Source organism: Microcaecilia unicolor, chromosome 6, assembly GCF_901765095.1.
Source record: "Microcaecilia unicolor chromosome 6, aMicUni1.1, whole genome shotgun sequence".
NCBI classification, from domain to species: domain Eukaryota; kingdom Metazoa; phylum Chordata; class Amphibia; order Gymnophiona; family Siphonopidae; genus Microcaecilia; species Microcaecilia unicolor.
Genome location: NC_044036.1, coordinates 337,448,987 through 337,462,269, shown reverse-complemented (window position 1 = coordinate 337,462,269; position 13,283 = coordinate 337,448,987). Strand labels below are relative to the sequence as shown.

Here is a 13,283-nt window from a genome sequence, read left to right as displayed (position 1 = left end):
GGTGAGGGGCGGGTGGGAGAGCCAATCCGCCGAGTGCACGCCGCTGGGGGGTGTCGGTGCCTCGCTGGTTCCCTGCTCTCTGTGCCCCAGAACAGGAAGTAACCTGTTCCGGGGCAGAGAGAGCAAGGAACCAGCGAGGCGCCGACACCCCCCTGCGGTGTGCACCCGCGGCGGACCCCCCCCCCACTGCCCCCCTTCCTACACCACTGCCCACCAGCTATTTTTTTGGTGTGGGGGGGGGGGAGAACACTTGGTGCCCACCCACTTCTTGCCTAGGCCCACCCAAAATCTGCTGTCTGGCTACGCCCTTGCCTCAGTGGCAACCAAAAGACATTTCCAAATAAAGAACATTATACCCAGGCAGGACAGTAAAGTTGCTGACCACTTAATTAAAGATGTATTAAGCACAGCATTGACTTTTGTCTGCTTTGTTTGTCTTAATAGCACTTTCCTTCTTCTACCTATAATGCAATGATGAGATTTGGCGCATTGCTGAAGTGAATCAGCTGCTGACCTAGACCACCCCTAGGAGCAGACGCACACTCTGCCAATGCACCTCATACCTGCCCTGCACACCTCCTGTTAGTCCAGAACTAATAACCCCCGCACAAGACTCTGCCAACGCATCTCACTCTTTCTGTGCAGCTCCCCCTGTTATTCTAGTACTGAGACCCCTCACACGGCTCTGCCAATGCACCTCACTCCCACCCTGCACACCCCTTGTTGTTCTAGCGCTGAGACCCCTGACAAGGAGCTCCGCAAGGTTGCAAGGATTACAAGGCCAGTGCGTGATCCCCAGAGACTGGGGATCGCTCCATGCGTGTTACTCCTAGGTGTTGGGAATTGCACCATACATGTGACCCCCAGGTGTTGGGGATCATTCTTTGTGTGGGACCCCTGGGTGTTTTGCATTATTCTGAGCATGTGAATGCCAGGGAGCTGTGGACTGCTTTATGTGTGACTCCTGGAGGCTGGGGATAACATAGAGGCCAAGATGCACTAAAAAAATCGTTAAAGCCCTTCCCTTACCGATTCCCTTAGCAAATTGGTAAGGAACGGGCATGCATCAAGGTAAAGGAATGCAAATGAGCTGCTCGTTGTAGCTCACTTGCATTCTCTATTCCACCAGTAACCAGTCGGCCAGTCGAGCATGCGTAGAGCAGCCAAGCGTTATGCTGGCTGCTCTGCGCATGCCAAATACGTCCAAAAAGCGCCTAACACCCATGTAAAAAAACACCCTGCTGCAGGAAGGCTCCGATGCAGCTCGATCAGCAGGAGAGTGCAGTTGAGAACGTCCATCCAAAAAGACGTCCTTTTTGGACGTCCTTCCCCCCACCCCCCCCCCACCCCCCGCAATAATAAAAACAGCCTTTTTGGACGTCCTTCCTCAGCTGAGAGACCTGGAAGTCTCTGAGCCAATCACAATGCGTTTAGCCGAGGTTTTTTGGATGGACGTCCTCAACTGCACTCTCTTGCTACGATCGAACCGCATCGGAGCCTTCCTGCAGCAGGCCGTGGAGGGGGTGAGCGGCACAGCGTCTTCCTTTCGGGCGGCACAGGTTTTTATTAAGTGAAGGACGTCCAAAAAGAACATCTTTGGAGTGGGGTTTTTTTTTTTCAGGTGAAGGACGTCCAAAAAGGACATCCCTGACGACATTTTTTTCCTCCAATTTGCCCCGAGAGGTGTAGACCTCCCGTTAGGTTTTTCACGGTAAGGGGATTGGAAAACCGTAGTGCATCTCATTATAATAGCCTTGTAATAGCCTTTGGATCATCTGCATTCCATTTTCTTTAGCTGCTACCGTGATGGGAAAATGGCTCGGAGAAGCCTTTAGTGCATGCCAGGGTTTACTACTTGCTCATTAATGGGCTCCTTAGGTTTAGCACATCTGGCCCTGGGTGTGTATAATTTACTGGGCAGCTAATTATTCTCAGCATGTGAACCTTGAGGTCTGGGAATTGTTCTGAGCACCTGAATCCCAGGGCTGAAGCTGATTCTCAGCCCTGGGATTTGTTCTTGCACATGAAACCCAGAGAGGTGTCTAACGTAGATCATGGAACACATCCTGAAGAGACAATGACTTGCTGGAGGCAGAAGCAAACAGAGAAGCAAAAGATGCTTTTTTCCCAGTACCCCTGTGATCCTCACATGCTTAATGTAACTGAAGGAAGTCTTGTGACCTGCCGAATGTTTGTAATATTGCTGAGTGCCTAGAGTAAACTGGTTCTCCGCACATTATCTTCGAAAGAATCTTCTGCTTTCTGTGGATTCCGCACTGTTGATGATTTCAGGTACCAGTGGTTCCCCCCCCCCCCCCCCTCCCTTCTCCTTTGGGCCTCCTGAACAGTCAGGAGGAAGGAAGACTGAGATTTGATGCCCTAAACCTTCCTTCATCTTCCCCTGCAGACTCTTCTCCTATTTCATTTACTTTAGTTCATCTTTAGTTTCATCTTACTTTAGTTCTGTCATTGCCAGGACAGTCCTTCACTGGAGGGGGGGGGCTGAATCCAGTTACTGGATATCAACAATGAAGACTTCCAGGAGTTGTGAATGCTGCCTCTGTAGCAGCCCAACCAAGGGCTGAATCAATGTGTGGAAGACTGGATCCAGGAATTGAATTAAGGTTCTCTGAGGCAGTGCACAGCACCACAGCTAAATCACTGGGCCAGCCCCCCCCCCCCCCCCCCCCCCCCCACCGCCTTGCAGTCTTTCTGAAGTGCATATTCCAGCTGGAATAGTAATACTCACCTTGCTCCAATTAAGAATGTTTCAGTAGCTGTGCCATTGTTCCTCTGAATCCATGGTCATAAGAAAACCGCAGATTCCCTTATACTTGCTGAATCTTACTGGTCTTTGAATAGTGATGACATCACCTTTGATATCCTACAGAGTGCATGAACTGAGCCCATGTGAAATGAACTAGCTTTGCTCTGAGCTGTGTGGCCTGGCTTGCAGACAATGTAGTTACTCTTACGCTGCTACAGTGGAATACAGGCATGTTTTCTTTCCTAGGCCCAGATGCATTAAAGACATTGGTAATTCCCGTTCCCTACCGATTCCATAGCGAATCGGGAGGGAACGGGAATGCATCAACGATAGGGAATGCAAATGAGCTACTCGTTGTAGCTCACTTGCATTTTCTAGTCCTTCGGTACCTGAGTCGGAGAATCGGGACGTCCCTTTAGATTAGGCTCCTCTTCCTGGTCTCTTCAGCCAATCAAAGCGGGCTTAGCTGGCTGTTGTCAGCGAAACACGCTCTGATTGGCTGAAGAGACCAGGAAGAGGAGCCTAATCTAAAGGGACGTCCCGATTCTCCGGCAACCAGGAAAATAGAAAAATTTCGCTGTGGAGGGGTAAGTGGCGCGGCGAAGACTAAATAGAAGGGGGGAAAAACACCAGCGCCGGCAGAGCTAAAAAAAAAAATGCGAAAAAAAAGACGTCTCTCAGAAGCGCAGGGAGAGTACGTCCTTAAAGGATGCCCCTCACATGCGCTCCCTGCTTTTTTTTTTTTCTTTTTTACCTTTTTTGGGGGCCCTTTTTCTTTCTGATTCTCTCACAGGAGCCCTAACGAGAGGTCAGACATCTCGTTAGGGTTCCTACGGTAAGGGAATCGGAAAAACGGTAGTGCAGCTCATTATAATAGCTTTTCAATCATTTGCATTATGTTTTCGTTGCCTGCTACCGTGGCAGGGAAAATGCCCTTAGTGCATGCCCGGGGTGAACTACTTGCGTTTTAAACTGGCTGGAACCAGTTTAAAACGCAAGTTGTGGGCTCGTTAGGTTTTGTGCATCTGGGCCCTAGTCTGGTCTGTCCAATGTCCCTTTGGGGGAAGAGAAAGGGGAGAGGTTTCATTCGCTCTGTACCTGTATCACACAAAATGGAAGACACAACATTTACTGTATAGAGGGGCAGGCTCTTGAGTTTTGGGGATGAGAGAAGAAATCTTTGGTTGGAAGGAGAACCAAAAGGAGCCATTCTTTGAGTACTAGAGAAAGGGGGTGGGGGGGGGGGGAATGGGACTTGACATACCACCTTTCTGTGGTTTTTGCAACTACATTCAAAGCAGTTTACATAGTATATACAGGTACTTATTTGTACCTGGGGCAGTGGAGGGTTAAGTGACTTGCCCAGAGGCCCAAGGAGCTGTAGTGGGTTTTGAACCCAGTTCTTCAGGATCAACGTCCACTGCACTAACCACTAATGTGAGCAAGTTGATGCATGTGGGAAAAAAGAACCCGAATTATAGCTACGTCATGCAAGGTTCCACGTTAGGAGTTAAGGACCAAGAAAGAGATCTGGGTGTCGTCGTCGATAATACACTGAAACCTTCTGCTCAGTGTGCTGCTGCGGCTCAGAAAGCGAATAGAATGTTGGGCATTATTAGGAAAGGTATGGAAAACGGGTGTGAGGATGTTATAATGCCGTTGTATCGCTCCATGGTGCGACCGCACCTTGAGTATTGTGTTCAATTCTGGTCGCCGCATCTCAAGAAAGATATAGTGGAATTGGAAAAGGTGCAGCGAAGGGCGACTAAAATGATAGCGGGGATGGGACGACTTCCCTATGAAGAAAGACTAAGGAGGCTAGGGCTATTCAGCTTGGAGAAGAGAAGGCTGAGGGGAGACATGATAGAGGCATATAAAATAATGAGTGGAGTGGAACAGGTGGATGTGAAGCGTCTGTTCACGCTTTCCAAAAATACTAGGACTAGGGGGCATGCGATGAAACTACAGTGTAGTAATTTAAAACAAATCGGAGAAAATGCTTCTTCACCCAATGCATAATTAAACTCTGGAATTCATTGCCGGAGAACGTGGTGATGGTGGTTAGCTTGGCAGAGTTTAAAAAGGGGTTAGAAGGTTTCCTAAAGGACACGTCCATAAACCACTACTAAATGGACTTGGGAAAAATCCACAATTCCAGGAATAACATGTATAGAATGTTTGTACGTTTGGGAAGCTTGCCAGGTGCCCTTGGCCTGGATTGGCCGCTGTCGTGGACAGGATGCTGGGCTTGATGGACCCTTGGTCTTTTTCCAGTGTGGCATTACTTATGTACTTATGTAATGCATATTCATTCTCAACATCCTGAAAACCTGACTGACTGGGTGTATCCCAAGGACCGGGTTAAGTAACCCCTGCCCTGAGCCAGGTCACTTGGCAGTTCTGCTAACTGTACAGCATTAATTAATAGAAAACACTTCAGTAGGGACCAGGAAGTGACTAACTAGTACCCAGTACTGAGTTGCTCTGTTCCATGAGGTGATTCAAAGCCAGCAAACTGTTCTCTTTTCCTTGACTGAATGTGTTTGAGAAACCGTTGAGCACTGAAATGTTTTTCCCTGCTGGCCAAGTTTCCCCATAAAAGGGCTCCATTGTTCAGTCCCCTTTCAGGGACAAGAGGTTCAGTCAAGAGAGCAGAAAGGAGGGCAGCAGTGAAATTCCTCTTTTAAAGGTAGCCTTCAATGACTTGGAATTCAGAATGTCAGGTTTTTGGACATGGCTTTGAAATGTGGTTTCCTAGGCTTCCCCTTTCTCGCTTTTTATGGTCCAGAATGTACTTCTGTTTGTCTAAGCTGCCTCTGCTGTCCCCCTGACTTAGCCGGAGAGGTGTGTGGGGTTTGGCTCTCATTTACCTTTCCACCTCTCTGAGGCCCTCATGATCAAAAGCAAACTCCAGCACTAGAGGCTGTTAACGCCATACTAGCGCCAGAGTTTGCAGCCGACCCATGATCAGAGCCCTCGAGCGCCTGAAACAGCGCACTCGAGGGCTCTCAGCGCAAGTAGCATGCAAATGCATGCTAAACAGGGCTTCTAGCACAATTAGCTTGCAAATGCATGCTAATCGGCGCTTAACGCATTCATCCCCAATGATCAGCGACCAGCGCGCCAAAGATTGGGTCGCTGGCCGCAGCAAAATCAACGCCAGAACGGGGGGCTGGAGGTCCTGTGGACCTCTGGTCCCCCCGATGATCCCCCCCCCCCCATGTTCACGGAGGGCTGGAGATCCGGTGAGTCTCCAGCACCCCCACCCCCTGAACCCACAGAAATCCAAGTGGCCACCTCCCGAAAAACGCTGTCCTACCCTCCCACCCAGCGACGGGGGGGGTGGGCTGGAGGATCGGTGGGTCTCCAGCCCCCCCAAACCCCCACAAATCGTTGATTGGCCGCCTCCGGCCAAAGGATCGCCCACACAGTGGGATGCGCTGGGCGGGGCTACAGACCATGATAATCAAAGATAATAGCGCTGCTTAGATTTGCATGCATTATCTTTGATCATCGATCAAGGCAGAAAAGCCCTGCGCTGTCCCGGCGCTATTTTTAGGGCGCTGTTTGGAACAGTGCGGGGCTTTTGATCATCTGGGCCTTAGTAGTTACACTGCTTGTACAGTAAATCTGCTCATATTGCCTCTCTCTCTCCTCATTCCTTCCCTTTCTATTTATCTGTCTCATTAAGAGAGACATTTTCACTTTTTTATGCTGAAATTCCAGTGTTAACCTGCTCCAAAGCTTTTCATACTCCAGTGCATTTCAGCAGAGGATTACTAGTTCCTGGCATTTCCCATTCCATGCATCCCCATCTCTCATTCCCATTATCTACCTCCTGAGAACTTCCGACCTAGGGAGATGGGAGGGGGTGGCGTTAAACTAGGATACTGTTTTCTGAATCACGTCATCTGGCAGCAAAACACTATCATTCCCCTATTAATACAATCAACCACATCAAAAAGGGTTGATATTCCCTAGGAGTCTGTTCTAATCACTGTGCAGATTTTCTCTTAGGGAGTGGACACCTTCTTACATGATCTAAACTGTCACCATTTTATCGCTAACGCGTTCTAGAAGTTCCCTTCGTTCAATGCCCTACTTTCTCCAAGTAGAATTCATACAGAGGAATGTAAGCCTTAACTGGCCTTGAAGGGGAGGGAGGAGTCTTTTGGGACATTGTCATCCCAGTTCTTGGTCTTCTGAATTTACCCCTTCATCTTTAGTTCCAGGACAAATGTTGACTTTCCCATGATACCCCTTGTACATGTCTGTTGTGGTCTAGCATTCTCTCTATGTCTGCAATATGTCAACCTAGTAACAGTGGCGTAGCTACATGGGGGCCACAGGGGCCTGGGCCCCCTCAAATTTCCTCTGTGCCCCTGGTTTTGCTGGTGGGCATCCCCAACCCCCGCCAGCTGAAGCCTTGTCCTGCGCCGGTCTCCGACGCTACCGCGTTGCCTGCCCTGCTCTTTCTTCCCCCACATGTCCTGCACGCTCCTTTTAGTGAAATTGTGCACGCTCAGTTTCACTAAAAGGAGTGTACAGGACATGAGGGGGAAGAGAGAGCAGGCAGGCAACATGGCAGCACTGGAGACCGGCGCTGGAGAAGGCTTCAGGTGGCAGGAGTTGGGGACCCCCGCCAGCCAAGGTATTTGCTGCAGCAGTTGGGGGGGAGGTGGCGGGGCAGCAGACCAAAATTGCCCCCCTACCTCGGGTTCTGGCCCCCTCCCACTGCCCCTGCCTAGTAATAAAAACTTTCTCTCTCTCCACCCACAGGGAAGCGACAGCGAATACGAAATGGATCAGGAGCGGCAGAAAACCCACTCATTCGTCAACCACTACATCAGCGATCCAACGTATTACAACTCCTGGCGCCGCCAACAGAAGGGCATCTCTCGGGCACAAGCTTACAATTACACCGAGAGCGATTCTGGCGAGCCAGACCTTTGCTACATGTCCAGCAGCAATAGCGTCCAACAGGGCAGTCTCTTCAGGCCCAAGGCTAGCCGGACTCCTACGCCTCAACAGCTCACAAACCCTCCCAGCCAGCAAAGCACCCTTTATCGGCCCCCCAGCAGTTTAGGCCCTGCATCCCGGGTCCCCGTAGCTGGATTTTCATCGTTTGTTTGATATTAAACTTTATATGTGGAGTTTATTTTTTAAGAAGTGTGAACCGAAATTCTAAAGAATTCAATGGCGAGATTATGTGGAAGACAATCAGTAGATACCTATTCCTTTTGCTGCTTCAGAAGTTGCACAGTAATAAGCGAAAGTTGCAAGCGTTTACATAATATTGATAATTTGTGTGGTAAAGAAAGGAAATATGAAATAGATTAACTACAGAAGTATTTGGAGGAACCGTCACTTGAAAGGAAAGTAGAGAATCAGAGGTTGGTGCACAGATCCAACATGGCGGCAGCAAAAATGATTGCAAGAAAAAGCAAAGCAGAGCAATGGCACTTCCAGAAAAAGAACGGACTTTTGTGTAAAAAGCAGAATTGTTTGGCCAAAGGTTTTTTTTTTATTATTATTATTATTATTTCCAGGCAAAGGGACTTTATTTTTGGATGAGGAAAGGAACCCGCAAAATGCAGTTAAGGTGGAAGAGAGATGAGGATGAAAACGTTTTTTTTGAGCGACATGCGGAATATCATTAGTCACATCATACAAGTAATATGTGGGACAATAACGACTATGGGCCAAGTCACAAGCTCAGACCTTGAAAAGTTCTTCAGCCGCCATTGAGTTTGCAGTGATCAGGATGCATTTGCACACACCAAAGAAGGATTAGGAGAAGAGAGACCGTAAATGGACAGGGAATGCTGGTTTTCCTTCCGCCTCTCCGAATCCACTAGGCAACTGTCTGTACCGAAGTGGTTTGCTTACCAGAGAACAAAAAAAACAAGGAGAAGTTTCTGGTTCTTTTTATGCATTTTCACTCAGGCAAGATGGGGGGATCGTATTGATGAATTCATCCCAGTTTTCTTGGTAGTAAAACGGGGCTGAGTCGAGAGGACAGAGCCTTGGCCAAGGTCATGTCATCGGCTTCAAAACAGCGGGCTGTCTCTCCTCTTCTCTCACAGTCAGATGGAGTGCCTGGGTGGAGCAGGTTTGTTGCAGTGTCAAGGCCTGTGGGGGATGCGGGGTCCATACAGAAAGACTCATTGCTGGGCCTCGTTTGTGTAAGTCAATAGGGGGCCAAAGAGTGGGGCCATGTTTGAAAAATACAGTCGCTCGCTGGAAGGGAAGACCCCGCTGAAGGAAGAAACAGAAGAGACCAGCACTGAGTGGATCTCAAACGTTGGTGAATGAGGCATTAAGATCAGAGGAGTCGGCTGGCGCATCCAGCCATGCTGTGGCCACCCACCTCTCCTCTCCATTTGAGATTCAGTTAACACCACAACACAATACGTTGGAGACAGCGCCTTACCAAGGGCTGTGTGTGATCAACACGGCTGCACAGGGCGCAGATATGGAAGGGCACAAAATTTATTCCCAGTCCACCATCTCTTCTCATTGGTGGAGGCGAAGTGGATAGACCAGAAGGTGCCAATGGGCGAGTCACACGGGGCACAACTGTATTTAAATATCATCCTAGCTGGAGGCACAACCCAAACATAAAAAGGTGAATTTTTACCTACAAAGCAGACTTTAGTTTGTTATACATTACTGGAAGGAATATGATACAAGTACGATTTTGATTTTCACCATAGCAAAACCCACAGTGCCTGTTTGCTTATTCAGTTCGGAAGCCTGGGATGGTATCTTATTTTAGAAACGACAGTGCTTTCCAGGGCTGAAGAGACTTCACACCCATCATTTCAGTCTCTCCGGAGTCCCTTTTGCAGCTGGCTAGAGAGGAACTATGGAAACAGAACTGAATTCCAGGAGTGGACGAGCAGCCCGGGGTGTCCGACCAGTTTATCTGCGGAGGAGTGTGTAAAAAGCAAGCTTCCGATGCCTCCTAGCGAAGGCGTAACCCAGCCCCTCACTGATAAAAACAAATATATAGCAGGTTCTCAAGTGGTGCTGATATATTCACAGGCCTGTAAGCATTTCCATTCAAAATGTAGAGTTTCAAAATTCATGAGCATTTTCTGCACATGATCGTAACTAAACTGTATCCTGTTGTAATATTTCTTGTGTTAAAACCTGAGTCCAGAAACCAAATAGTAATTTGCTCTTCTCTGGGTAACTTGACAGTCTGAAGTTGTTCAGACAGGTAGTTGTACTGGTCTCAGTGAAAGCTGAATTCCCCGTTGCATGAAGATGGTTCAGGTACAGCATAGCATGTCTTTGGATAAATCATGCTCTGGTTGCACAAATGTTAGCATGATCTGCTGATAATCCTTGAATGTAGTAACGCAAACAGCGATGGCTTTAAGAAACTCTGTACTTCAGAACTAGTTCAGCCACAGCACTGGGACTGATACAAAAAAAAAAACTTACGTTGTGACAAAAGGAAGGTAAACACACACACACACACCGCCCCGCTCCTGCTGTGTTTGAAACCAGTTCTGTTAGGCACAGTGTGAGTAAAAATGGCCAAGACACTGACACGCTTACAAATGTTTGAGTCTCTTTTTTACAAAATGCTTTCTGGTAGGATTTGAACCCTCAGCCCTCCATATGTAATTTAGCTCTGCTTATTCTGTGCAGTGGGGCATGGGGACGAGTTTCAGAACTCCACTCAAGTGAGAGAACAAGATGGTGTTGTGTTGAGGAACTTCTGGAAATTGCAGAGATCAAGGAAGTTTGATAACAGGAGACAGCATGAGCCTATCTGGCCCATTATGTGGGCTGAAGCCAGCAGGCAGAGCTTGTTGCTCTATCAATTTCATCGTTTTGGGTGTACCAAGATGGCGGAACTGCATGGGTGAGAATTAAAACCTCCTTGGGTGGAGTGGGTGGAGACCGGCTTCGGCCTTGTGACATCATGCCATCTCCTGTTATCAAACCACCTTGGCAGAGATGCCAAGTTACTCAGTTCCAGGCTGGTAATTTTGGGACAGCATTTTCTGTTGCATTATGGGACTTGCAGCACTGTTTTGCAATATGAAGTTCAAAACCAGGACTGTCCCAATATCTCCAGCCTGGAACTGGGTAACTTGGCATCTCTACACCGTTGCAACTGTAGACTTTTGCAGTGTCTGCTTTCCTTAGAGAAACTGGACCTGCGTATTGTCAGATGCAGTGGGGTACACCCTGTACCCACTCGCACCAAGCTTGTTTGTTTGATTTTGGAAAGATCTCCATGCTGACCCTCTTCCCTTTCCTTCTTCTCCATCAACTGATCGGCTGCACTCTGTAATCTTATCATTAATAACCAATTAAATATGCTCTGCTCAGGCTGCTTCTTTAGTGAAATAAGATGCTTCCTGTCTGATAAGTACTGAAATAAGCAGGAAAAGGTGAGAAAAACAACACTTTAGAGACCCCCTCAGAGGTAGGATAAAAATATAACAAGTGTGGCATCTGCAGGAAGCTTCTAGCAGCAGGCTTTGTGACTCCTGATAATTTTGGGTTGGCTTTTGGGTTTGTTTGTTTTTTGCTTTTGATTTACAGATTGCAGTGTCCTACATTGTGTTCAGAACTTAAAATTGTTTTATGACATTTTAACTGTATGATAATATTTATAGCAGGGATTATTTTTTAAACCAAATTTTGAGTTTTTCTTTTTACATACACACATTCTTTTGTAGTCATGTTAAATATGTCCCTCAGGAATCTGGAGCTGTCATTTCTGAGCGTCAAACTCGTAATTTAAACTGCTTTGAAATGCTCCAGGTTATAAGCATTAGGGATGGTTGGTTCCCCTCAAGCCCCCCCCCCCCCCCCCCCCCCCCCCCCGAAGGACTAATGCTGGGATTCATAGGCCTGGGTTTCTCACTGGCTTAAAGAAAATGAAAAATCCCAGCATCCTTTCCCTTACAAAAATTGCATCTGTACTGAACGGGCAAACAAAATGCGATTGTGGATCCGGATCACAAGGCACAAAAGGGGTCAGTTCTAGTTTTGGATCACTCTGTCTATCAGAACCAAAATCAGACCTACAGTCCCCCTCTTGCAAAGAGTTCAGGCTGACTTTTGTAACCAGGAGCTATCAGATGGTCCTCCCCTGCCTGCAGAGTTCATGTTACACATTAGTAGTGTACATGCTACACGTCTGATGACTTTACAGTGCACATGTTAATGATTCTGCCAAGATTATAGCAGAAGGCTCCCTAACCTAATGACCCTAAACTGGAGCTTCTCAAACATGACAGAGCCAATCGGGCTTTCACAGGAATATAGAGCCTGTCACCTCTAGGACTGCAGGACTCAGGGGATGGGCACAGACACACAGACATAAATGTGAATATATGGAAAACCCTTGTATATGTAAATTCACCTCATTCATATTTATTGTAGATACTCTGAAAGCCCAATTGGCTGTGGGATTCTCAGGAAAGATTTGGGAAGCCTGAACCTTAAGATAAGTGGCTGTGTTTAGGATGGCAGCCCCTCAGAGCGAGGATAACCTCCTTCTAGAAAGCAATTATTCTAAGCGAGTTCCTTTTATAAATGCTGCTCACAGCACTCTGTTCATTTGTAAAAAATAAACTACATGTCCCAGAATTCAGCAGGAGACAGAGTAGAACAAATGTGCCTCCTTAGCAGGCTCCAGCGATCCAGCCTTCAAACTCTGTACATGTTTTCTCTGATTTGGTGCCCATGGGAAAACTTGGCAAACCCTGTGGCCAGGGCTGGGGATGGCATGTCCCCTCCGCTGGTAAGATATTTCTTCCTTGTCATGGGAGGGCTGTGTTGGTTTTCCAACCACAAAGTACTTGAAAAGAAAGTCAATGATATATAGCAGTATTTTCCAATCCTATTGGTGCTAGCACATTGGGGGCCTTAAATTACAGAGAAAAGTGAAGAGGGAACAGCAGAGAGCCAGGCAGGAAAACGCAAGAATTAACATGCATCTGGGGCCTGTAAGCAATGGCTTTGTCTGCTTATATCTGACATTGTTTATTCGACTGGCTCTGCCATGGAAGACCCAGCAGGGACGTTTACAGTCCAAATTATAAAATAACCCCGTCCCTTTACATCTTCCTTCTCTAGGAATAAGCACCATTGTGTGAACATCTCACCTTTATTTGCCTTTATTTAGATTTGAGAAAAGTATTTTTGTCTCTACATTCAAATGTAATTTAAAAGAAAAAAAAAGATGAAAAGAATACCTGTTAGCAGCTGTCGGTAAAAAATAAATTAATTAATGAATTAAATGTCCTGTACAGCATTTATTTTTTAAATAAAATGTTAAAATAAAATAAATAAAAAAGTCAATGCCCTCTTAAAGTATTAATATATTTACTATTTTCAAAAGCATGTTAAGTCCCAGAAGTGCTAATCTTATGGGGTGTTTGTCAGGGCTGACACTTTGTTTCGGATGAGCCTTAAACTTGAAGCTTTACATTTCTGGGTGTACCTGAGATTTGCTGGATTCTGGTTGGTGAACACACGTGGA

At 47.1% G+C, this 13,283-nt stretch overlaps 1 protein-coding gene across 1 annotated transcript in view; it reads left to right on the top strand.

Moving 5' to 3' along the window:
- SDK2 (sidekick cell adhesion molecule 2) overlaps nucleotides 1-10,686 on the top strand; it is a 655,374-nt gene extending 644,688 nt beyond the window's left edge. The window contains exon 44 of the mRNA XM_030208539.1: nucleotides 7,547-10,686. Within this exon, the coding sequence (XP_030064399.1) occupies nucleotides 7,547-7,900 (354 nt within the window). The 3' untranslated portion in view covers nucleotides 7,901-10,686. The remainder of the gene's footprint in view (nucleotides 1-7,546) is intronic.
- Nucleotides 10,687-13,283: the final 2,597 nt, after the last annotated feature.